Below are 24,542 nucleotides of genomic sequence, written 5' to 3'. Positions count from 1 at the left end.
TCAGGGGGAATGTCACTGTCAGTGGGCTGATTAAGCTTGATTGTGCTGTGCTCAATGACTTCACGCTTTCAGAGCAAAACATTGGTCTTAAATTTAAGGGAAATTCTTTCTTCAAATGATAAAGTAAAGTAGTTTTGGCTGATGCTGTATTACCCTGGTATTGGTGTCTTGGTAATTGTAGTTTTTCATGCAAGGTGGATGAATATTGCTGGTCCACTTTGGCTCATTGTGCTAGATAAATTGGGACGGTGTTGTTAAGGTGGGCAAAACTTTAACCATCACTAATTCTACTCGCATTCATTAAATAAGTTGACATTGGCTGATTATTCTGTGATCTGCATGAATAATTGATACTTTAAAAACAAATGAGTGTACAGACAGGAAATTCAAGTCAAGGATGAAAAAGCAGAAAGAGCAGAAGTGCAGAGAGGAAGGCGATGCATGTTGAATATGGAGTTAAAAAAGGAGGCAAAATGTAGATTCAACTTAAAAACATGGTTACAAAGTTAATTTAAAGCGTTTAAAGAAAACAGACAGACAAAGGTTTTGCAAAATTACATTTTAATTGTTCCTCTTATTTTTTATTTTTGTTTAGCCTACTGTTGTTGCATGTTACAGTTTTAATGTTGTACAGTTGATTTAATCAAACTTCTGTTAGATTTCATTAATTTAATGATAACACAGCACATTCTGAATTGTTTTGTATTTCAGGCATGAAACCTCTGAATTTTAATCATACCCTAGGCTGTGTTAAATGTTTTTTAATGTGTTTGTTTGTTAATGTGTTGTTAAACAAAATAATAATAATAATTCTTAATTTCCAATTAGAATACAGGATCATTTGAGATAATTTGAGACAACCCACTTTTACTGAAAATAAATTTTTCTGTAGTGCATCTCAAAATACAGTCATGGCCAAAGAAGGCTGAGAAAATTAATCTGCATTGTTAATCTTTTTGAATTAACCTTTCATTGGATAATAAGAATTTAAAATGGGGGAAAATATCATTATGAAATAAATGTTTTTCTCTAATATATTGGCCACAATTAACAGCACCCTTTTATGCAATACTTTTTGCCAGTTTAACAGCTCTAAATGTTCTCCTATAATGCCTGATGAGGTTAGAGACACCTGACGAGAGATCAGAGACCATTCCTTCATCCAGAATCACTCCAGACCCTTTAGATTCACAGCTCCATGTTGCTGCTGCTTCTCTTCAGTTCACTCATGTTCTACAGGGTTCAGGTCAGAGGACTGGAATGGCCAGCAGAAGCTTGGTTTTGTGCTCAGTGACCCATTTTTGTGTTGTTTTTGAGGTTTGTGTTTGGATTATTGTACGGTTGGAAGATCCAAACATGGCCCATTATAAGATTTCTAGCATGGACATTCAGTTTTTAATTTTTTATCTGTTGGTATTTGATAGAATCAGTGATGCCATGTGTCTAAACAAGATGTCCAGGACCTCCAGCAGAAACATAGGCCCACAACATCAAAAATACAGCAGTATATTTCATTGTACACATGGGCTACTTTTTATTCCTGTGTTCACCAAACCCATCTTGAGTGTTTGCTGCTAAAAAGCTCATTTTTAGTTTCATCTGACCATAGAAGCCAGTCCCATTTGACGTTCCAGTCATGTCTGAAAACTGAATATGCTGGAGTTTGTTTTTGGATGAGCGAGGAGAACAACATGTACTGATGTAGGTGCTGTTTGACAATTTTTTAAAGGTTTTCTGACCCCGAGACCAATTCTCCAGCTGTGGTCCTTGGAGTCTTTAGCCACTCAAACTCTCCTTCTCACCGTGCATTAGGACGATATAGACACACGTCCTCTTCCAGGCAGCTTCGTAACATTTTATGTTGATTGGAAATTCTTAATTATTGTCCTGATGGTGGAAATGGGAATTTTCACTGCTCTAGCTCTTTTCTTAAAGCCACTTCACTAATTTGTGAAGCTCAATTATCTTTTGCTGCACATCAGAAATATATTCTTCGGTTTTTCTCATTTTGATGGATGATTAAGGGAAATTGGGCTTTGTTTTACCTCCTATTTATATTTCTGTGAAACAGGAAGCCATGGCTGGATAATTTCATGTTCATAATCACCCTGGAGTGCTCAAAATTGTGAATATGAATGGGAATATACTACAGAGATATTTTACTTATAAGAATTTCTAGGGCTGCCAATAATTGTGTCCAACGTGTATTTGAGAAAAACATTTATTTCATAATGATATTCCCTCCCATTTTACATTCTTATTATCCAATGAAAGGTTAGATTTTTATGACTTAAAAAAAAATAAAAGATCAAAAGGATTAATAATGCAGATTAATTTTCACAGCCGCCTTTGATCATATTTACCAAGGGTGCCGATATTTTTGGCCATGACTATGTATTGGGTTACACCTTCCAAATAACACATTATATGAACTTAATTCAAATGCAAATAGCTGGACCGTAATGTTAATGAAGGTGATAGAATAAAAAAATCCCTAAATTTGAAATTTTACAAAAAGTGGCCCACTTTACATGAATTATCCAAATGAATATCCATGAGCTAATCCTTCACCACAGCAGCATTTGTAAAGTGACAGGCAGCTCATGACTGAAGTTCAGATGCTGAAATATTTCTGTCAAAACATGAACCAACAAGAAATTAGCCCACTTGTAACGACTTAATTGCCTAAGCTTACCACAACCCTATCACTGATCTTATTCTATTATCACCTTTATTTAAAACCAAGTAGTAACAGAAATGAAACTTGATGAAAAAGAAAATTATTTCTATATTTTTCCTTTTGACTTGCTAAATACAGTAAGTGTATTCCAGAGTAAGGCTCTGAAAAGCACAAACGAACAGAGGTTTCTGCACTGAACTAAAAGCTTATCTGAGAAGTTAAAAGCCCCGGAGTACACTAAAGGCTGCTGTCAATCCATATGTATGCATTAACAACTTTACAAACCTTTGCAAAGCAAACTTCACCAATAAATTGACTGATTTTTCTTTTCATGTACAAAAATGAATCATACAGGTTTTTTTTTTTCTTTTCGTTTTTTACATTGCACATAGCTGAAATCAGGAAGTTGTTAGGAAAGCCGCTCTGTTGACACACGGTAACAGTCGTGGTGGTCAGCTGTAATACTTCGACCTCTTAGGGCTTCGACTGCGGCTGCGATCTCGTCTGTGGCGTTTGTGATCGCTGTCTCTCTCTCTGCCTCGGTCTCTCTGTTTCTCCTTCTCTCTATCCTTGTCCCAGCCCCTCTCGCGCTCCTTGTATCTCTCTCTGTCTCTTGAACGTGAACGCTGTCTGCCTTTATCCTTTTCTCTCCGACTCTCATCACGATCCTAAAAAGGCAGGAGAAAAAAAAGCAATCAAATGATGAGACACGAAGGGAATATTCAGAAGACATATGATTTGTTAAAGCAACAACTTTACCAGTGCTTCTCAAGTTTGTGACCAAAATGGGATGCATGTTATTTCTGATGCAGGGAAAACTATGCTAAATGCAAATAATCACAAGTAACTAACTTTATAATCGTGTATAGTTAGGGTAACAAATTAAATAAGCTTATCAGGTTTGAAATATGAGGAAAAAGCTATATCTTTTGTTGTTGGTATCAAAGGTTGTGTGCACAACCAATGTCACGTCCATCTGTCAAACTGCATGACATGCCCTCATTCTCTAAAGAGCAGACCACAATAAGGTTAAATTGCAATCAGGATTGATGTGGTTTGTGCTGACCATGTGATCTGTGCAACAAATTACTGGCTGCCAAGAGCAATAGTAATTTGCTTGATTTGCTTCTTTATTATAATTGCCATACACCGCCTGGCCAAAAAAAAAAAATCATAGTATGGAACTTTAAGATTGAATCATCATTGCAGTGAATAATATGTTTCTGGCATGTTGTATGTTTGCAGGGTTCCCACACCTTGGTTAACTTCAAATTCAAGGACCTTTCAAGGACTTTCCAGGTCCAATTCCCTCAAATTCAAGGACTTAATGTGGGGACACATTTCAAGTGAGAGCAAAGGTTACATCGCGTCAGCTTGTAAGATACATTGTTACAGTTTTCATGTGTCAAACACAACTATGAAAAAAAGCTAATTTTTTTTTTTTGCATTTATTTTTGCCATATGACAGAAATCTGATATTTGTCGTATTTCTGTTTTGCATAAAATTGAATAATATTTGGTACATACTATACTGTATTCTAAAATGATCTGATATTAACTTTTGCATGGATTTTATTGAAAAGAGCTTAGGCTCATGTAACCAGAAGTTTTAAGATATATGAATATGCTTTTAAGTTTTTCTTGCCTCATGGCTTTACATTATCTTAACAAGCAAAGCAATTCAACATTACATCCTTTGGATCTCTGTCAAGCCATGCTTTGTAATCTTCTTTGGTGAGCCAAATATCTTGAAACTTGCATTTTCCAGTCATCACGTTTCAGCCTATTTTTGCAATATTTCACGGTGCGTCTGTGAAACGCTGAGGTACCATCTTAGTAGTTTCGTGTGCATGTGAACGTCATGGCAACGAACAACACAAAGTACCTCACGTGGGAAACACTTAACGTAACGCATAAATGTGCAACGTAAATCAAGCAAGCTAGTATGCATATGCCACAAAGTGTTGGCGAAATAATACATTAGCGGACTGGAGGTAATAATATGGAATTTTCAAGGACCTGTATCTATGTTTGTTTATTTTCAAAAACTTTCCAGGGCCTTGAAAATTTTTAATCAGATTCACAAACTTTCAAGGATTTCAAGGACCCGTGGGAACCCTGTGTTTGGCAACAATACTTTTAGCCCTAACTGATGCAGTGTGTAGCTTTTTATTTCTCAAACAACCATGGGCCGGTTGCATAAACTGTTTAGACAAGTCTTAAAAAGTTAGTCACCTCATTTTTTTCTTCTTCAAGACTGGTCATAACTTTTTAAATTCAGTTATGAAAAGGTAGGTTGTTCTTATTTGTACTGGAAAAGTAAGACTGATTACCCCTTGGCAGCTGCTAGTTGGTCAAACTAGTTCTTAAGACACAGTCTTAAGATATGCAGCCAGTTGCATAAACTTGGCCACCATGTTAAGACACGTTCGTATTCTAGGATGACAATCCAAAGATTCATCAGGATCAAATTATGAAGGACTGGCCACCACAGAGCCCTGACCTAAACCCCACTGAAACTCTTTGGGACGTGCCAGAGTCGGCTTTTAACTCCCTGTGCAAAAAAATATTGGCTCACTCTAATATTTTGTTGGACCACCTTTAGCTTTGATTGTTGTCACAGTGCCACAATGAATACACAATACATCGCAGCATTTATTTCCATCAAGATTTGTCGAACCGTTCTGTAAAGTCGACTCCAGCACATCCCACAGACTTTCAATAGGGTTTAGGTCAGGAGTCTGTGGTGACCAGTGCATACATGAAAATGATTCCTTGTGTTCACTCTTTCACAAACTGAGCCTGGTGAACCTTAGTATTGTCATCCTGGAATATGGACATGGGTTCGTCTGCCAACATGGTTGTTTAAGAAATGAAAAGCTACACACTGCATCAGTTTGGGTTAAAAGAATTGTTGAAAAACATGCCAGAAACATGTTAATCACTGCAATAATAACCCAATCCTAAACTCCTCTATTTGCTGAATTATTTTATTATATTATACACAACTTGAAAACAGTTGTGTACCGTTTTTTTTTTTTTTTTTCAGGATTCTTTGACAAATAGAAAGTTAACAGCAATTTATCTGAAATAGAAAGATTTAGCATATAATCTAATGTTGTGTGTTATGTTGCCTTGACAAGTCAGCTGGAGATAAGTGAATGCCTCCATCTCAAGGTTTTTTAACATCACAGCACGATGTTGTGAAGCAGTAATTTTCCACTGCTTTTGGTTGAAGTCAGACTGATCATTGAGGAAGACGCAACAAAGATTATTCAATAAACAATACGCTTTCAACATCACTATCTCCTGCATCCTGCGACTGATAGAAGAACTGACTGTGTTATATAAAAAAGTAAACATTACAGAGGCTGGGTTAGCCTGAGTCTAATATTCTTGTATAAGAAAATGGTCCAGTAAGACACTTACAAAAGGACATTTTTGGTTCTCAAATCACCATTAGAAGATGCCATAAGATCCTATTCTCTGGTGGGCAGATGTGGACCATTGGGTGCCACGGGGACTCATAGACCCTGTGAGAGCCATTGTACCTTTGATTTTTTGTCCTTGGGCCTCTCGTCTGAATGATGTTTCCAGTCTCTTTTCTCTCTGTCGTCCTTCCTTCTTTCATCCTCATCTTCATCTAAGAGAAGCTCATAACGGGAGCTTTAGAAGACAGTCAAGAAATACTGACTTGTGAAGAGAGTTTTTTTTGATTTGATAACCACTTTAGGACACAGATGTCAACTTAGAAAAGTAAAGAGGGTCCCTTTTTGATTTTAACACATTTTTGGTCTTACAGTAAATGATTCATAAAGTGCATGTTACTTCAGAGGAAAAATATTTGTAATGCATTTAATCAAAATGCAGTACACAGCATGCTGAATTTTTCATGAAAATTAAAATGCCACGTTAATGGGTAACGGTTACAACAATAACGTCAAATAACTAAAGTACTAAACCTGTGCTTCAAGCCAAACCACTAAATTAAATTTAAAATCTAAAGTGCAAATCCTATGAAATGCAATTGTCCAAGTATGATTTAAATGTAAAGAGATTATTAGAAGGATACTCCTGCTTGGTCTTGACACTGTCTTTCAAAGCCAGTTTGGATTTGTTGTCCAGTTCTTTCTCGTAGGCCTTAAAATCATCTTTAGTGTATTTCCCACCTAGATATGAAACAAACTGACAATAAAACCACTCTTTATCCAATATATTAACTACTGTACACATTACCTTTAGGTGGATTCAAAGCTTAGCGATTCATTTTGATTTACTAGCGTTAACATTTAACATGTAAATAGTCTGAGCAGTACAGTAAAATTCAGCAGAGATTTATTATATTTCTATTATTTGACAGGTTATGTTTTTAATAAATGGGCACGAACTCACCTTTGCCTTTCCATTTTATCTTAGACACCGACTGGCTGAAGTCCACGTGAATGCGACGGTCATCTATCAGGACATTGTCCATTTTGAAGAACGCTTTTTCACAGTCCTCCACCTTCTCAGACAATACACAAGTGCATTCATTATTACAAAAAGACCGACCATGCTTTTTCTCTGAATGCACACCTCACTAAGACGCTTTTCAATTCATTTTATAAACAGGCCATTAACTGCAAAATAACCCATTTTCAGGGTGACACAAAATTCCTCCACATTGATTCAGGGCCTTAATCACCGTATCTGGTTTTATTTTTCAGACTAGTGATTGAGTCCAACCACTGAGCTTCATGCACTTCTTAGTGGTGCAATTAAATGGAGACAATTCTCCATTTTTCTATACAGAAAGTGACCAAAGATTGTTCTTTTTATCGTCTATCAACGACACAGTTTGCACTGCTCAACGAACCTCTTATTTACATCGCATTTTCACTGTGTTCGTTATGACGATAGCATTGGTGGGATTGCAGAAACCAAATTGCATTGTGCGCTCCGTAGACATGACTGTGTTTGGCAGTTTCCAACTGAGCTTTTCAAATCAGAGGACTAAATTCAACATATAAATTGACCATTTATATCTACATTATGACTGGCTTGATGAAAAAATAAAAAATAAAACGCACAAGATTATAAAAGCACCACAGGAAACATTTTAAAATAATTAAAATAGATTTCATGACCCCTTTAAACTGCTTTTTATTTTACTAGATGATTGATGAACTAGATGTTTCACACTCACAATATTTCTAATCTAGAAGTTATCAACATTTGAAGGGATGCGTGAACCTGATGCAGCATATTATACACAGGGCTTGCTTAAAACAAATCACTATAATTTGTAGTTTTGTATATACCTAGGTTTTATCAGGATGTATCAAGGATGAGTGCAAGTCTATGGACTACAACTGCACAAAACTTAAAACTAACTGCATTTAGTATAAAAATTGTATGTACGTGCATTTGGATATATAACTTCTGTATTCATGTCTATTTTTGAAAACATGGCAAATGGATTTTAACAGCTTGCTTAGTAACTTTCCACTTTTTTTCCAAAGATGGCATATTTAAAGAACAGACATTACAAACCTTTTCAAACTCGATAAATGCATAGCACAAAGATTCTCCTGTTTTCCAGTCTCGGATGATCTCACAACTGAAAATGAACATTAACATGATAGATCAAAGACATATAAGAATAAGGCACAAGCAAAGGTCAGAACTGAATACTAGCACACTCTGCCTAGTGCCTACTATAGGCACTATATAACTGTGTGACACAATATTCAAACAGCAGTATATTAATGGTCTTCACTTTATATTACACGTTTGATCCAGCTAGTAGCATCCTATCTCAGAAGTAAAGCATTTTTTATGCAGTGCAATCAAGAAGATCACAGCAGATATTATTTCCAGTTCAAATGTAATATTTGAAATGGAAAGTCATGACGAGCACATTGCATTGTGGGATATAGTTTTCCACACAGTTCAGCAAGGTCATCCAGGCATTCCATACATACAGCCTGCTGCTAAAATTGTAACAGTAGAATGTGCTGCGGGATCAACCTTCAGTCTCAAAATAACAATAAGCAAATACATAAAAAGTAAACAGATGGCATAATCAGAATAACACTTTAGTACAAAAATAAAATAAAATAAATGTCTTTTACTGCGTTTATAAAACAATATGGTCACACTTTAGTTTGGGGACCAAATCTCATTACTCAAAGTATTAACTATGACTTTAGCCTCAATAAACTCCTCATTTGCTGCTTTATTAATAGTTAGTAAGATAGTTGTTAGTTTAGCTATGGGGTGGATTAAGGGATCTAAAATATGCTCATGCAGAATAAGGCATTAATATGTGCTTTATAAGGACTAATAAACAGCCAATATGCTAGTAATATGCATGGTAACAAGAAACTAAAAAGTGCCTAAACTAGAAAGTGTTACCATGTATATTATATACAGAAATTAATGTGATATTGAATGACAGATTGCACATATATGAGATGAGTCCCCTGTTAAGTGCTTTGTTTAAGAGCACAGATCAACCCTTGCAGAGGTCCAAACATGTAATCGTTTGGGTACAAACAGCCCTAATCATTACCCATACTGTTTAACCACAGCTATGAGCGTCAGAATATTATTGGAACTAATACAGCAGTAAAACTTTCTATTATCTCACCATTTAATGAGGCCAAAACGTGAGAAGATGATCTCTAGATCTTCATCTGTGGTAACAGGGTTCAGTTTACAGACAAACAGCACGTTCTCTGGAGGTTTAATTTCTGCATCTGGCAGATCACCCACCTTTCAACAAGAAACAAACATTCACGTCATGAAAGAGATGTCTAGAGTGAGTGATGTCTATATGTTTGTGTGTAAGTGATGAAATTTACCATCTCCAGTAAAATGGCTTGTGTCTTTGCTTCCTTTTCCTTTATGAGTTCATCCAGCACCTCAGCATCCTTCCCCTCGTTATCGTTTATCACCTCATCTGCTCCAATCCGACCACTCTGAAATATGCATATCACTTTAGAATGAAGAACAGAGCACTTTTAAAAACCAAAAACCATCATTTCTTAGCTTTACCAGCTTTTTCTGTATTAACTAGTCCCCTGCCTTTACAGACTTATTATGAAATAAGGATTTTTTTTTAAGCATTAAGCCACTCAAGGCTGTGTTACACTGATTTTTATGACGTTCAAAGGGGAGTACTGAAGTGAATGCATAACCTGATGTGTTTAATAAACCTAATGTTAAACGCATAGATAAATTACATAAATAACAAGTTTATGGATTTCCGAGAAACAAAACTGATGGCCTTGGTATATAATTAATAAACTAACACTTATCAAAGAACATGCACACATGACCCTCCACTTTTAGGGTCACTCATAGCCAAACTAAACAATTCGCATGTATTTATTATTCATGAATGAAGACTAACAAGTAACCTAATATAATATTGATAAAAAATATTTGGAAGTGTTTTTTGGAAAGACTATGTTACAGTCACAACACATATCATGCACTGTAGCCATCATTCAACATTGAAATAAATCCAATGAAAAGCCTGTGAACTGATATTGAATTTAATGTTGAAACTCCTGCATGTTACTCACAGAAATCAGCCGCCTCACAGTATTGTAATATGGTGAGTTTGAATTATGCACTGAATGAAGACACTCACGTCCAGCTGCTCTTTAGTGGGTTCAGGCGATCTGTCTGGAACCGGGAGGCCCGCAGGATCATCAAACGGGTCATCCAGAATCACTGCGTGATTAATCCTGCAACCACAACACAGCCCAAAACTTAGCAGGCACAACAACTGAGGCTCAGTCTTTAGCCCTTATGACACTGGTGGAATGTGAACCACCAAAACCTCAAAATAAAATATGGGAATTATGTAGTGACCATATTCATATAAATACTGTCTATATTCCAGCACTGCTCACTGAGTGCTGATATAACATTGAGATTTTTCAGTGTTGGCATTACTCCGGCTGACTATGTCTGTGTTCCAGTCAGTCTGTACATTAGAGGAATGGATTTTTTGTGAGTCACCAAATCATTCACTTGAGCGATTTGTTTAAAAACACTGATTTATTCTGACGGACACTACTATGTGTTGTTTGAAGACATGCAGCTGGTAATTCTGCTGTGACTTTGTTTGGTGCAAAAACAGAGAAAATGGCAACATTGTGTTTATAATGTACCTTCCCCAATATTAACACATTGTCTCTATTAACTGCTGTTTAGAGGTAAAACATGTGTCATGACAAACCGACAGTCGAAACAAAGTTTTGAGTCTACCACTGAAAGAGACTGTTTGAATGATTCACAGAAGCAGAAGTTTAAATCAGGGATCTTAACACTCATACACTTGCAAAACTAGTCTAAGGGAATCGTTGATATGCACAATATTGCTACATTTTACAAAATTGTGTATGAACTGTATTTGTAATTTTATTCTGTCCAGGAACAACCTATTTAGAAACAGCTCCCTGACATGAAAAGAAATTGAGCAGCTTTTGTTAGTTTTTTGTAGAGATCGACCGATATATCGATTTACCGATATTTTCCCGATATTTAAGCATTTTACCATAATCGGATATCGGTTTTGTAATATCGGATTCACCTATAAACGCCGCCATCTTGTGGGTGTTTTGAGTATTGCACGCAAGATTGCCAGTGCGTCTGAGGGGAGACGAGACAACAACAGCGTGCACAAGTACTTGATTTGCTGTAGTTAGTAAACTTTATTTAACATAACATGTCAGCAGGCATTTCATAATCTAGAATGACAAAACATATTAATAATTCTGATATAACATACCAGTTGAGAAATGCAATAAAATACGATATTTTGTTTGTTATATTTCAATATTCCAGAGAAAATTATTCAGTGAATTATTCTTCACTCTTTAGCCTATTAAACAGCTTATAAACCTAAAACTGTAGTTTAAAATGAAGTTATAACTCCTGTCCTTTATTTTATTTTCTCCATTTGAAAACATAAGACATTCTACATTTATTTTGCTTACTTAATATCAGTGTTGCCACTGATGCTTTTTATAAATAAAATGTTTTTATTGTTGTAATATGAAGAATAAATTTAACATGAAAGACTCTTAATTTTCAACCTTTTTTTTTTTTTTTTTTAAGATGACTGAAAGGAGGAAAAACCAAAGTGGAATATGGACTTACTTCACTCAGTTATTTATTTACTTTATAACCGTAAATAAATATCGGCTCTGAATATCGGGCACATAAACATGCAAATAATTGGTATCGGTTATAAAAAAAAAATCAATATCGGTCGATCACTAGTTTTGTGCCGTGGGAATAGATTACACCAAATTGTTGGAAAAAAATCATTATGAATTGTTTCATAGGTATTTCACAGTTCACTTTGTGGATACTTGTTACCAAGTGCCTCAAACAAAAACTTAGGGTGCTTCTCATGTTTTAGGTCTATCCTACGTGGAAATGTTTCTTGTCGAAAAAACCTTGCGCACGTATAAATTCTCCTCCCCACATCACTGAAAATGATTTTAATTTATGTTTCACCTTTGTAATTTAAATAAACAATACATTTCACATATTTCAACAGGACATGTGGCTCCATTAATATATATTATTAAATTCCTAAATAACCAAACTTCAGCAACATAAGGGCAGATCCCTTTAACACAACTGATGGCGCTTTTAACTGACACTTGAGTGATCAAGACTATTCCAATATACACGTCGTACCCTTCCCTTACTTCCTAAGGGGGTGGAGCTAAAACACAAAGACAGGAAGCAAGGAAAGGGAACGAAGATGCACAATTAAGAAATGACAAGCACTTTTAGTGTCTTCCAAGATCTAAAGCCACTAATCTGGCATTTTCCAACAGGAAAACTATCACTTTCTCTACTTGGGAAGAAAGTAGATATAACTTGTAACTGATCAGCTGTACTCTGTGCTCTTATTAGTTATTAAATATTGAATACCAGTTATCATATCACACACACACACGCACAAAAAAAGTAAAATTTAAATGTAAAAAATGTGTGAGTCAGTCTCTCGCTCTCTAAAACGTTGTCCCACCTGATGTCCTGGTAGGGGATGAAGTCATTGTCTACAAAGGTCTCATTGATTTTAGTGAGCACGTCCATACCCTCCGTGACCTCTCCAAACACAGTGTGAACACCATCCAGATAATCCACATTCTCTCCCGTGGTGATCAGAAACTGGGTGCCAAATAAAAAAAACAAAACTCAATCATACTCAAAGCCCATAAACAATACTGACACTGACTTTGACACTGTATTAAATGTGTGCACAATTAACCTGAGATCCATGCTGGTCGCTGCCGTTGTTTACCATAGACACTGTTCCTTTCTTTCTATGCTTGATCCTAGGCATCTTCTCAGATTCAAAAAAGCGCGCCTGATCGCCATACAGTTTACTGCAAGCACACAAACATCATCGGCACACAATGCATACATGTGTAATTCAGTTATACCAAAAATATTTATTGATTTTTTTAAACTCATTCCTACCTGAACACAGACTCTCCTCCTCGCCCCGTGCCGGTGGGGTCACCCGTCTGAATGATGAAATCTCTCTGGAGTGGGGGATGCAACAGATCTTGATAAGGACAACTCACTGGCAACCCTGATACCCTACATCAATTTGCAGCCATACTTGCAATAACGTAGCATTAACTGATAATTTTACTAATCATGGAGTTATGAAATTTTACCATGATCTTTTTAGATAAGTGTACATTTCAGAACTCAAAACTTTATTTCCAATTGAAAAATGAGTATTTTATGTATTCATTTTTCCTTATAACGAAATAAACCTAAAATAAGAACAGCGCGTACATTTAGGTTATGGCTGTGTAAATAACCATTTTCCTAAACTTGCATTTAATGGAGTTTATGTATTAGATAAAAAATGCAATAACGTCTTTATCAGAAATGCCCTTTCTTCAACTCCAGGATGCCCCTCTAAAGCACAATCTAAATGGAGGATCTGTTATCCGGACTCTGATTTGAATAACTTATGGTCCCTTCCTCACAAATTTTTTATTCCATGTAAAATTAAAGAACTACATTTCACAGATACAGATACTACCCTTCTAATTTATTATTAAGCAGGTTTTCTGAGAATATATCTTCATTGTGTTCATTTTGTAATACTGATGAAGAATCTATTCTACATCCGTTTTATCATTGCCCTTTCTCCAAATCTTTTTGGTCAGAAGTTATCGTGTTAATTTCTCTCTGTTGTAACAAAATGCTAGAAATGACAGAATCTATCATTTTCCTGTCAGATTTTCATTCTAAAGACAGCAATCTTGAACATACTGTATTACTGCTTTGTCTTCTGGGTAAATTTCACCTTCATAAAGCCAGAACTATTCATTGTAAACCTAACTTTAGAATGTTTTCTTCTGATGTAAAATCTTTTATCTCTTCGTTTAAGAATGTGTCCAAACCTTTGAATTCAAAGGCTTCTAAAACTTTTAACATTCTTGAAAATGTTGTAAGGTATTTGTAAAAAATCTTCAATTTTTCATTTTTTTATTTATTTATTTTTATTATGCTGCTTTGTGTAGCCCTTATATCTACTTGTGGTGATGTCCGTATGCCCCTTGTTAAGTTTCAAATATTGTAATGGTTTGAAATGCAATAAAAAAATTTAAAAAAAATCTGGGCAGAACCGATCACCGGTGATCGCCGCGAGATGCATGCCGGTTAAAAAAAAAAAAAAAAAAAAAAAATAAGAACAGCGCGTACATGCTTAAAGAACACTTTCGTAAAGCAAATATCGTAAGCACAGTATTGACAACTGTAATGCACAGATAATGAAAGAGATATTACCTGAACATTGTGAAAAAGACAATAGTTGTAATACTTGATTTTGCACAGTTTCAGGAAGTTCAGCGAAGCTGCAAATTAGAAGGACAATTCATTCAGTATCATAACCATGCTTTATGTAAAAATTATGCTCTGTTGTTGGTTTCTACTCTTAAAATTCACTGAACCACTAAATAACAAAACGGTGAAACGACTTAAATTCTGGTTATACCAGCACAACTATCACCAAAAATAAATAAGTTCCTACAGAGATTTCTTCAATTTATCACATGTTGCTTTGTTGAGTGTATTAAATGATCACGCGCGTAACAGAGCAAGCATGTTCAAACCCTTCGTCTCTCATGGATCTTATCATTAATCACCTTTCGGTCTTTCTTCTGTGTATAAATCGATCACGATATCCCCTAACGTTGTTTCCAACAACACCGCCATGTCGCTCCAGTGTCATCAACATGCGCCGCACAGACGCTGACATGCGCATTGAAAAGAGTCGCAGATGCTACGTCACAACTCTGGTTCAGCTCCGACCGGAAACTTTATTTATATCATGTATAATGTGGTTATATATATGTAACTTGTTCTTGTTAATAAAAAATAAATAAATAAATAAAAAAAAAACAACAACTCAGGACCAGAAAAAAAAAAAAGCTCCGACCGGAAACTAACAATGAAATTTAATTTTTTACCTATTAGATTGTGTTTTATTAACGTCTACACCTACCCCAACCCTAAACCTACCCCTTACAATTATGCAAAAATATAAATTATTGTTGTGCAGGGGAACATGAGATGGTCACTTCACGGAAGTGATGTCCGTTTGTGATCATGTGATCTTCGGTTAGGAGATCTTGTGACGCACTTTAAAGTAAAGTTTATTTCGACTTCAAATACAAACGTAGGTATTAAATTTGTCTTTATTTTAATGTAACACAAAATAATTTTGTCAGTTATAGGAATATGATTTAACCCTCTGGCCCTCTTCGTTCAGGAGTCACACTTGCCTCCTTCGCGGTCAAAAGTGACTGAAGCCTTGAAATGTAACTTTTTTTTTTTTTTTTTTTTTTTTTTTTTTCCCCAGGAAAAATCAATGTAATATATTTTTGTTCAATAATATTTTTTTTGATTATTATTTATGATTTTGAGGGAATTTTATGCAATATTTATACAATTTTAATGAGCTTTTCCCCCAATATAATTAATTCCCCCCCCTCCCCTTTCTTTACTATGTTTTAATAAAGGCAGTATTTCACATTAAAATAGAGTGAAGGCATTTAAAATCCATTTTTTTGACGTGAGAATTGGGCCATCTGGAGGCAGTAAAACATACAAACTTGTGTAATGTTGTGAAACCTCTTGTATTAGCACTGTAGATATATACAGAGGCTTCTGGATTCCCGTTGTTTTTTGTCAAGGTTTAGATATTTTTGGTTAGATAAGTATCAGGTTTTACATTATGATTACAGTCAAACATTAAAATCTTGTTAGAAAGGGAACACATAGAAAGCATTTTTGTTACTCAGTATTTGATAATTCAACAACAAAACAAGGAATAGATAGTAATAATTCAAAACACTGTATACAAACATTTTGTTATTAATTGATTTTTATTCGATGTAATTCAATTAATGTTAACATGTTTTCAAAATTTGCTCTGTTGCAGTCTTACCAGTTACATTTACATTTATGCATTTGGCAGACGCTTTTATCCAAAGCGACTTACATTGCATTCAAGTTACAGTTTTTACATTTTATCAGCTCTTGCTTTCCCTGGGAATCGAACCCATGATCTTGACGTTGCTAGCGCCATGCTCTACTATTTGAGCTACAGGAAAGCATTGAAGCACACAGTTCATTTCTGTGTATATATGTACAGTGGGGCAAAAAAGTATTTAGTCAGCCACCAATTGTTAAAAAGATGAGAGAGGCCTGTAATTTTCATCATAGGTATACCTCAACTATGAGAGACAAAATGAGAAAAAAAAATCCAGAAAATCACATTGTAGGATTTTTAAAGAATTTATTTGCAAATTATGGTGGAAAATAAGTATTTGGTCAATAACAAAATTTCATCTCAATACTTTGTTATATACCCTTTGTTGGCAATGACAGAGGTCAAACGTTTTCTGTAAGTCTTCACAAGGTTTTCACACACTGTTGCTGGTATTTTGGCCCATTCCTCCATGCAGATCTCCTCTAGAGCAGTAATGTTTTGGGGCTGTCGCTGGGCAACACGGACTCCAAAGATTTTCGATGGGGTTGAGATCTGGAGACTGGCTAGGCCACTCCAGGACCTTGAAATGCTTCTTGAAGCCACTCCTTAGTTGCCAGGCGGTGTGTTTGGGATCATTGTCATGCTGAAAGACCCAGCCACGTTTCATCTTCAATGCCCTTGCTGATGGAAGGAGGTTTTCACTCAAAATCTCACGATACATGGCCCCATTCATTCTTTTGTTTACACGGATCAGTCGTCCTGGTCCCTTTGCAGAAAAACAGCCCCAAAGCATGATGTTTCCACCCCATGCTTCACAGTAGGTATGGTGTTCTTTGGATGCAACTCAGCATTCTTTCTCCTCCAAACACGACAAGTTGAGTTTTTACCAAAAGTTCTATTTTGGTTTCATCTGATTCTCCCAATCCTCTTCTGGATCATCCAAATGCTCTCTAGCAAACTTCAGACGGGCCGGACATGTACTGGCTTAAGCAGGGGACACGCCTGGCACTGCAGGATTTGAGTCCCTGGCGCAGTGTGTTACTGATGGTAGCCTTTGTTACTTTGGTCCCAGCTCTCTGCAGGTCATTCACTAGGTCCCCGTGTGGTTCTGGGATTTTGCTCACAGTTCTTGTGATCATTTTGACCCCACGGGTGAGATCTTCGTGGAGCCCCAGATCGAGGAGATTATCAGTGGTCTTGTATGTCTTCCGTTTTCTAATAATTGCTCCCACAGTTGATTTCTTCACACCAAGCTGCTTACCTATTGCAGATTCAGTCTTCCCAGCCTGGTGCAGGTCTACAATTTTGTTTCTGGTGTCCTTTGACAGCTCTTTGGTCTTGGCCATGGTGGAGTTTGGAGTTGGACTGTTTGAGGTTGTGGACAGGTGTCTTTTATACTGATAACGAGTTCAAACAGATGCCATTAATACAGGTAACGAGTGGAGGACAGAGGAGCCTCTTAAAGAAGAAGTTACAGGTCTGTGAGAGCCAGAAATCTTGCTTGTTTGTAGGTGACCAAATACTTATTTTACCGAGGAATTGACCAATTAATTCTTTAAAAATCCTACAATGTGTTTTTCTGGATTTTTTTTCTCATTTTGTCTCTCATAGGTATACCTATGATGAAATTACAGGCCTCTCTCATCTTTTTAAGTGGGAGAACTTGCACAGTTGGTGGCTGACTAAATACTTTTTTGCCCCACTGTATATGTGTGTGTGTGTGTGTGTGCGTGCGTGTGTGTGTGTGGGTGTCTATTTTGCACTCCTGATATTCTAGTCACCCCTTGATTGCTGCACACTTTTGTTCTGACCAGTGGCTGATTTGTAGTTTGTGCCACCAAAAGATTCACATTTTTTCATATTTCCAATTAATTTCCCATGTCTGTCATTTTTGATTGCGAAGAAGTTAAGTGTGACTATTTTTTTTATTTATTTTTTTTGACCCTTTAACATATCCGAATCATGTCCATGATTTTTTGTGTGTGTTCATATTGCTAATGTGACAAAAGTCACCAAGTGTCATCTCATTCCGATGAAGCTAAGATTTTAAAAATGTTTCGGTCAAAAATGACCGAAGAGGGCCAGAGGGTTAAGATGGTAGTGAAAGCACGTTTAAGCAAGTTTAACTTGAAAAAGTTTAACAGTTATAAGACACAATTCGATAATATTTGAATAAAATAATAATAAGAAATTTATTTGCAACAACTGATGCTGCAAGCACGCGCAGCGTTGTCAAGGTAACATTCGGTCAGTCATTCCCTTCGCCGAGGACTTCAACACTTCAAGGGCTCTGCACTTCGAAGGGCGTATAGGGATCACTCTTGGTCTGACCTAGGTTCTCATATATTGGATTTTGCCATTGCTGAACACTCCTTTAGTTTTTTTTAGTTATTAATTTGAATTATTACTATATTAATATACTATTATTTTTTTTATTTTATGTGGTAAAGTTTTCATTCAAAAACAAACGTTTGCAAATAGTTTCCCATCCTACCTTTTTTTAAAAACCGAATTAAACTCAATTCTGAAATCTCTTTACCTTATGAAGAATAAAAAACCCTATAAGATTCCTGAAATATTTCAGAGAAGTATTTAATCCATACATTTAGATGATTTCCTTTTGTATGATTGTTTGAATCTCATTGTAATGTCTCTGTAATGTCATTCACAATCTAGTATGTAATCTGTTAATGTTTTTTTTTTTTTTTGTATAACGTTTATTTTAACTGTTTATTTGTAACCATTTTCAATTTATTCTAAGATCTGTATGTGTGTATGTGTTTGTGTTTGTTAATTATGTGTGATGTATCTAATATTGGTCATTATTTAATGGAATTGTGTGTAATCCCTTGGCAATGTTCTTTTTGTATTGATTGTTCAATTATTATTATTAATTTATTTATTTATTCATTTTAAAGTGAAGTAGTTGTAGGCACAATTGTGTTTTTATACAAGTGTAAAGTGTTCATTTATACATTAATGCAAGTGAAACATTCATATTTAAATGTCTCATCTTCAAAAAGCTCCATTTTCCTGCAGAGTTTAGCTCCAACCCTAATAAAACACACTTGAACAAGCTAAGTTTGATTAGGGTTGTCCTTTTAAAGGTTCAAATATATACTTACCTTTTACAAGGAAATTATAGTCTTTATTGTTGTCTTTGCAATAGGTCAGATGTCTGTGCATTACATTAATTAGAGCAGCAGGAATAGCTTGAACACTGCAAAAAAAAAAGAAAAGATCAAATCTTTCTTTCTCTAACTTGTCTAACACAAACATTGCAAATTATTAAAGTAGAGTTATCCAATCCTAAAGACTATTATAATCAATCTCACATTTTCTGAGCAAACTGTATCTAGCCGTCACCTTTAAATTTGTTTAACACACCTGCTGAGTGATTTGAGCCATGACTGGAAAAATAAATAAATAAATAAAAAGTTATTCAGAGTCACAAGAATTAAAATCACATGGTAAAAAAAAGTACTTGAGCTTCTTTTTTTTCCCGAAAGACTTGTTGACTCAGATTTACACTGAAATGTTCCTTGCAGAAAAGCTGTCAATCACCATTTTCTTAGGTAATATCTAGAACACTGATGCATGCATACCCCTTCAGTCAAGACAAACCCTCCTCGAAACCCAGCTCTTGCAATCTCAGAGGACAATTTTGCAAGGATCTTTCGATTACACCGTAAAGCTTAAGATTTCATCTTCTTCTGTAGCTCTGCTGTCTCATACACATCTCCTTCAACTGCTTGTTTTCCTGCTGCAGTGCACCAACATTTTTTTCCAGATTCACAATCTTTCTTTGTGGGATGTGCGCTCTAATAACAGCCCTCTTACAGAAGTAGAAAGAGCAGAGATAGAAGTGGCCATCTTTTCCACGCACACAACTCAGAGTAAAGGTGCAATAACACTAAATGAACAAAAAATAAAATTAACTGTAAAAGTGATGAAAAATACAAAAATTTATTTGTTCATATATTAATTTTAATTTAGTTTATTTGTATCACTTTTCTTAATATGCATTGCTCAAGGCAGCTTTAAATATATACTCTTGATGTTTAAAATACTTATTTTGATCACTAAAAACACATCTTGTAACTTTCTCATCCTTTAGTTAAAACAAAACCACCAATGCATTCAGCAGATGTCGTAAGGGAACCTAATGCTTTATAAGGGAACTTTTTTGGTGCCTTAATTTTTGAAAGGTGAAATAATTATAGGACTTTGTACCAACTTGTCTTTTGTAAGATGCAAGATCGCATAAGAATGCATATTGAGGAATGTGTCTTTTTATAACAGATGGTCATTAGTGCTCTGCTCTTGTCCAGGTAAAGTTCTTCTGGTGAAAGTAGCAGCACACGACCAGAGTAGGTTGCATCTTCCTCTGTTGGTTGAAATAATCACCACTTGATTGCTCTGGAAACCATAAGGTTGTGTTGGTCAGGCTTATTTGCAGTATATTTGTAAGGAATTACTTTTGTCTTGTTTATGCAATCAAGCACACTGTGTTTGAGAGCTAAACAAATACATCCCCAATGAAGTTTTCTTATTGCTGTTTTAATTACATAAAGTGATTGTGAAATCACATGTAAATGCATTATATTTCAATGGATGCAGATAGTTATTACTTAAATTTTGGTCTGTTTGCTGAGACATGACAGGTCAGTGGTGTCCAGTCCAGCTCCAACACACCAAGTTATATACAAGTTTCACATTCAAATTTCCAGTATATATACTGTATATATATATATATATTGGGTAAAGTAACCCTTGAAAGGTTACAGTGTTTCCTGTGAGCATAGAAGTATATGTTTACTGGACAGTTTGCTTTTTTTTTTTTTTGGTGTGTCTTACAGATGGGTTGAGCTGAGGCCAAAGTGCTGCCCCAAGACACCACAACTAATATTGCGTCCATCGATGGAGAGGAACATGAACTGTCAGAATCTTACAGCTCTTTTCACTCGACAGACATTTCAAAATCCATTGTTTCATTGAGTGTTATGTTGTTTAAACTCCAAAGTTCTTCAAAATGTGTTGTTTCACAAAACAAAGAAAAGGTGGGGTGAATTCCTAGCAAACAACAGATACATTCTTACATTGACATATCTACACACATAGTCTGACAAGTGTAAATGTAATAACACTTATGTTAGCTGGAATAATGAAGAAATACATTTTTTCAAAGTTTTTATTTGTTTCAAAAGTGAAATTCAAATTTGCACAAAAGAGTTAGAATGAAAACACTGATCATGCAAACATTTACCACATATTTCCAACTAATTATTACATGATTGTCACATTACATAGCCCTGTATATGCATATATAAATATATAAACTAAGGTTTTCCCCTCCAATTACCAAGCACTGACTAAAAAAATAAATAATCACTGTAATGAAATTACCATATTAAGTCATTAGATGTGTATTTATGTTTTACGATTTCACTAGAAACTCATTTCAACTAAAATGGAAATTTTCCAAAATTTAAAAAGGTCCTGGAGGTTTGTGTGGAATAAATAGACATAATTACACAATTGTGATATATTATCTGTGCTTCTAGATAGTGAAACATAGTGCAGTTTACATATCATCTCAGGAAAGTACCTCTGAGGGAATTTATAAACAAATTCAGAGGTGGTTTATTCATTTGTCATCCCAAATATGTGGGAACACAGTACAGTCTGATTGGTTATTGTGTTTCTTCATAGCTGTAATTCAGAATATAAGTAAATATAACTAGCTTTGATTAAAAAAAAAAGGCATATTATGTGACAATATACCTTATAAATGATACATGAAAAAAAATCTAAAATATACACACACACACACAGACTCGTATATGTTTAGTTTCAGTGTCTTTTTCTGAAAGGAGAAGGGATTTGGGTTGAAAAAGGTTCTCAGGCAGGTCAAGACATGTTTCTGTAAACAAATATCAAAAATAAAACAAGCTTCCTGTATAAAGATGTCGTAACAGCGCTCACGTATCAAATGTGTGGATCTTCAACAGTTAATTTACAGTCACTTGTACAACTGCAATTTCACAGACGAATAAAAAAGGTAAAACACATATTTACATGTGATATGAATTATCACAAAGACTTGAATTGATCCCATTCAATATTTGGTTATGTCTCAAACGTGAGCAGGGTCTGGATGGCACCTATACGTGGCTGTCGTCTTCAGCCTGGCTTCTTTCTGTGCTCGGTGATAGCGTTCCAGAGTTTACACAGGACTCCACCTCTGGAAACACAAGACAAGAAAAAAACAAACAGAATCATACACTACTTATGACTGTGCATAGCAGAGAGATGCAATAATCCTAGAGCTAATGTAAATAATGCCAGCTTCACACCACACGCCAAGGCCATGCATACACAAAACCACAGCATCACTACAACATTGAATAGTTCCTTTAAAATTACCATTTAATTCTAAAAATATTTATTAAGGACCAAATTTACATCTAAACTACACAATTTAGTTACAGAGAAATGGAATCCAATACACAAATTACAGAATATAACACTCAGTAGTTTGGGGTCATTTAGATTTATTCAATAGAAAATGTGTCTGTCACTGTGTCTGGAACTTGCAACAAGTCCAACACACACGTCTTTTGTTCTTCTTCAATAAACAATGAACAAGCAGTTTATGCCACAATTTCATGCTTCTTTATAGAAGCTTATATCGCAAAAGCCTGTTAATAAATTGCATCGAGGCCTTTTCATATTGTTTCAGCTGCAAAAATAATGCAGAAACTACACACTGCTATGCAGAAAAAAAGTTGTCAGGCAGAAAAAAGATTTCTATTTCAATTAAATGCTGTTTTAATGTGACACTGAAGACTGGAATAATGGCAAATGTATTAAAATAGAAAACAGTTATTGTATCTTCTTGTATTTCACAATATTAGTGCTGTCAAACATCCAAAATAAAAGTTTTTGTTTTCATAATATGTGTGTGTGTTCTGTGTATATTTATTAATTATATAAATACACACATATAAAGTATAAATATTTACATGTGTGTGTGTGTACATATTTAATATATAAACATAACATTTTTCTTAAATATATACATGCATTTGTGTATTTATATATACATAATAAATATACACAGTACACAAACATTTATTATGTAAGCAATGGATGCGATTAATCATTTGACAGAACTAAAATAAATGCACCCTAGTTAAATCATATTTTAAAAACAAAAAAAACTATTTTACTGACCCTAACTTTCTGAACAGTAGTGTAATGAATATTAGAAATAAAACCTATAAATGTTCTTGGCAGTTTTTGAGAAGTTGTAGTAAACATAAGCATAAACATAAAAAATTAAAAAAAAGTATGTTCACGCACCGTAATCTCAAACTCTTCAAGTCATCTCTTGTGACATAATGAAGGATGTCATCAAGACTGTAATCTTCAGCTATAATCTGTGATATGGACAGAAAATATTACATTATCTATTTATACATACAGAACAACTTTTATGTACAATGTTTGGTGACCAATTTGAGTTATTTTCCTGTATATTACCCTCTCTATGGAATCTGCATCTGCCCCATGGTTTTTAAGCCATTCCAGAAGTTCCTGGTCTCCCTCTCGGTCAAATGAACTACTTGTGCTCATGAAGTGTGCAGGAACATCTGCCATAAACACAGTGACACACAGGGTTGGACTGTGGTGTTCATTTTGAAAGGTTAATACTGAAAATATATTCTAGCGTAATGATTTAATACATAGCAAGAGGTGAAATACAAAATATAGAAATGAAAAACAACCCCCTAATTCTAACAATTTTCTCTGCAAATGCAAAGTCACATCACAAAGATGATTGTTATTTATGATGATCATTGACAATGTTTTTTCTAATTAACTTGTTAATTAATAAGTTAATTTCTCACGAAAGCTGCTCATGTATGATTTCTACCACAGAGTAGTATCACATATTTGTGAGCACAGTTTTTCATGTTGACACTCACAGGTCATTTATATTCAAGATTTTTTGTCTTTTCTCTCTTTGATCTTTGTAGTTGCAGTCTGGAGCTTGAATAGCGTGTGCGTGCGTGCGTGTGTGTGTGTGTGTGTGTGTGTGTGTGTATGTGTATATTAGACTCACCGGCAGGCCTGGATCGACACTTCAATAGTTTGATCTCTTGTTCTCTCTCCTCCAGCACTTGCTGTACTATGGCCTGATACTCTCTCTCCTTCTCTATTAATTCCTCCAACAGCCTAGAGCACACAAACCAACACAGTCATGTGCAAGTCTATAATTTTAGATCATGACATGATTTGTCTAGAGTGATTAAATGTATGACT

General features: G+C 35.2%; 2 protein-coding genes across 2 annotated transcripts in view; both read right to left on the bottom strand.

Moving 5' to 3' along the window:
• Positions 1 to 553: 553 nt before the first annotated feature.
• On the bottom strand, positions 554 to 15,023 carry ppil4 (peptidylprolyl isomerase (cyclophilin)-like 4). The gene is made up of 13 exons (XM_058756738.1): positions 14,866 to 15,023; positions 14,507 to 14,574; positions 13,178 to 13,242; positions 12,966 to 13,083; positions 12,723 to 12,865; positions 10,320 to 10,416; positions 9,526 to 9,642; positions 9,312 to 9,436; positions 8,213 to 8,279; positions 7,073 to 7,184; positions 6,753 to 6,849; positions 6,232 to 6,346; positions 554 to 3,348 (listed from the first exon to the last, which is right to left on the bottom strand). Exons 1-13 carry the CDS (start codon positions 14,933 to 14,935, stop codon positions 3,133 to 3,135), a joined length of 1,410 nt encoding a protein of 469 aa, XP_058612721.1. The 5' UTR covers positions 14,936 to 15,023; the 3' UTR covers positions 554 to 3,132.
• Positions 15,024 to 21,968: 6,945 nt separating this feature from the next.
• map3k5 (mitogen-activated protein kinase kinase kinase 5) overlaps positions 21,969 to 24,542 on the bottom strand; it is a 41,771-nt gene continuing 39,197 nt past the window's right edge. Inside the window, exons 27-30 of the mRNA XM_058755859.1 lie at positions 24,343 to 24,455; positions 23,760 to 23,869; positions 23,580 to 23,656; positions 21,969 to 22,458 (exon numbers count right to left, since the gene is read on the bottom strand). Coding sequence (XP_058611842.1) covers positions 22,398 to 22,458; positions 23,580 to 23,656; positions 23,760 to 23,869; positions 24,343 to 24,455 — 361 coding nt within the window. The 3' untranslated portion in view covers positions 21,969 to 22,397. The remainder of the gene's footprint in view (positions 22,459 to 23,579; positions 23,657 to 23,759; positions 23,870 to 24,342; positions 24,456 to 24,542) is intronic.

Source organism: Onychostoma macrolepis, chromosome 20 (genome assembly GCF_012432095.1).
Source record: "Onychostoma macrolepis isolate SWU-2019 chromosome 20, ASM1243209v1, whole genome shotgun sequence".
In the NCBI taxonomy this organism is placed as follows: Eukaryota; Metazoa; Chordata; class Actinopteri; order Cypriniformes; family Cyprinidae; genus Onychostoma; species Onychostoma macrolepis.
The sequence above is the reverse complement of the archived record's forward strand: the minus strand, read 5'-3'. Positions and strand labels throughout refer to the sequence as shown.

Bases quoted from the DNA above. Each gene is read 5' to 3' on its own strand.
- ppil4 (XM_058756738.1), bottom strand. From the start codon at position 14,935: ATGGCGGTGTTGTTGGAAACAACGTTAGGGGATATCGTGATCGATTTA. The intron at 9,643-10,319 runs GTGAGTGTCTTC...TGCATATTTCAG, and splicing joins CCACTAAAGAGCAGCTGGAC to AGTGGTCGGATTGGAGCAGA. The intron at 7,185-8,212 runs GTTTGTAATGTC...TTGTCTGAGAAG, and splicing joins CATTTATCGAGTTTGAAAAG to GTGGAGGACTGTGAAAAAGC.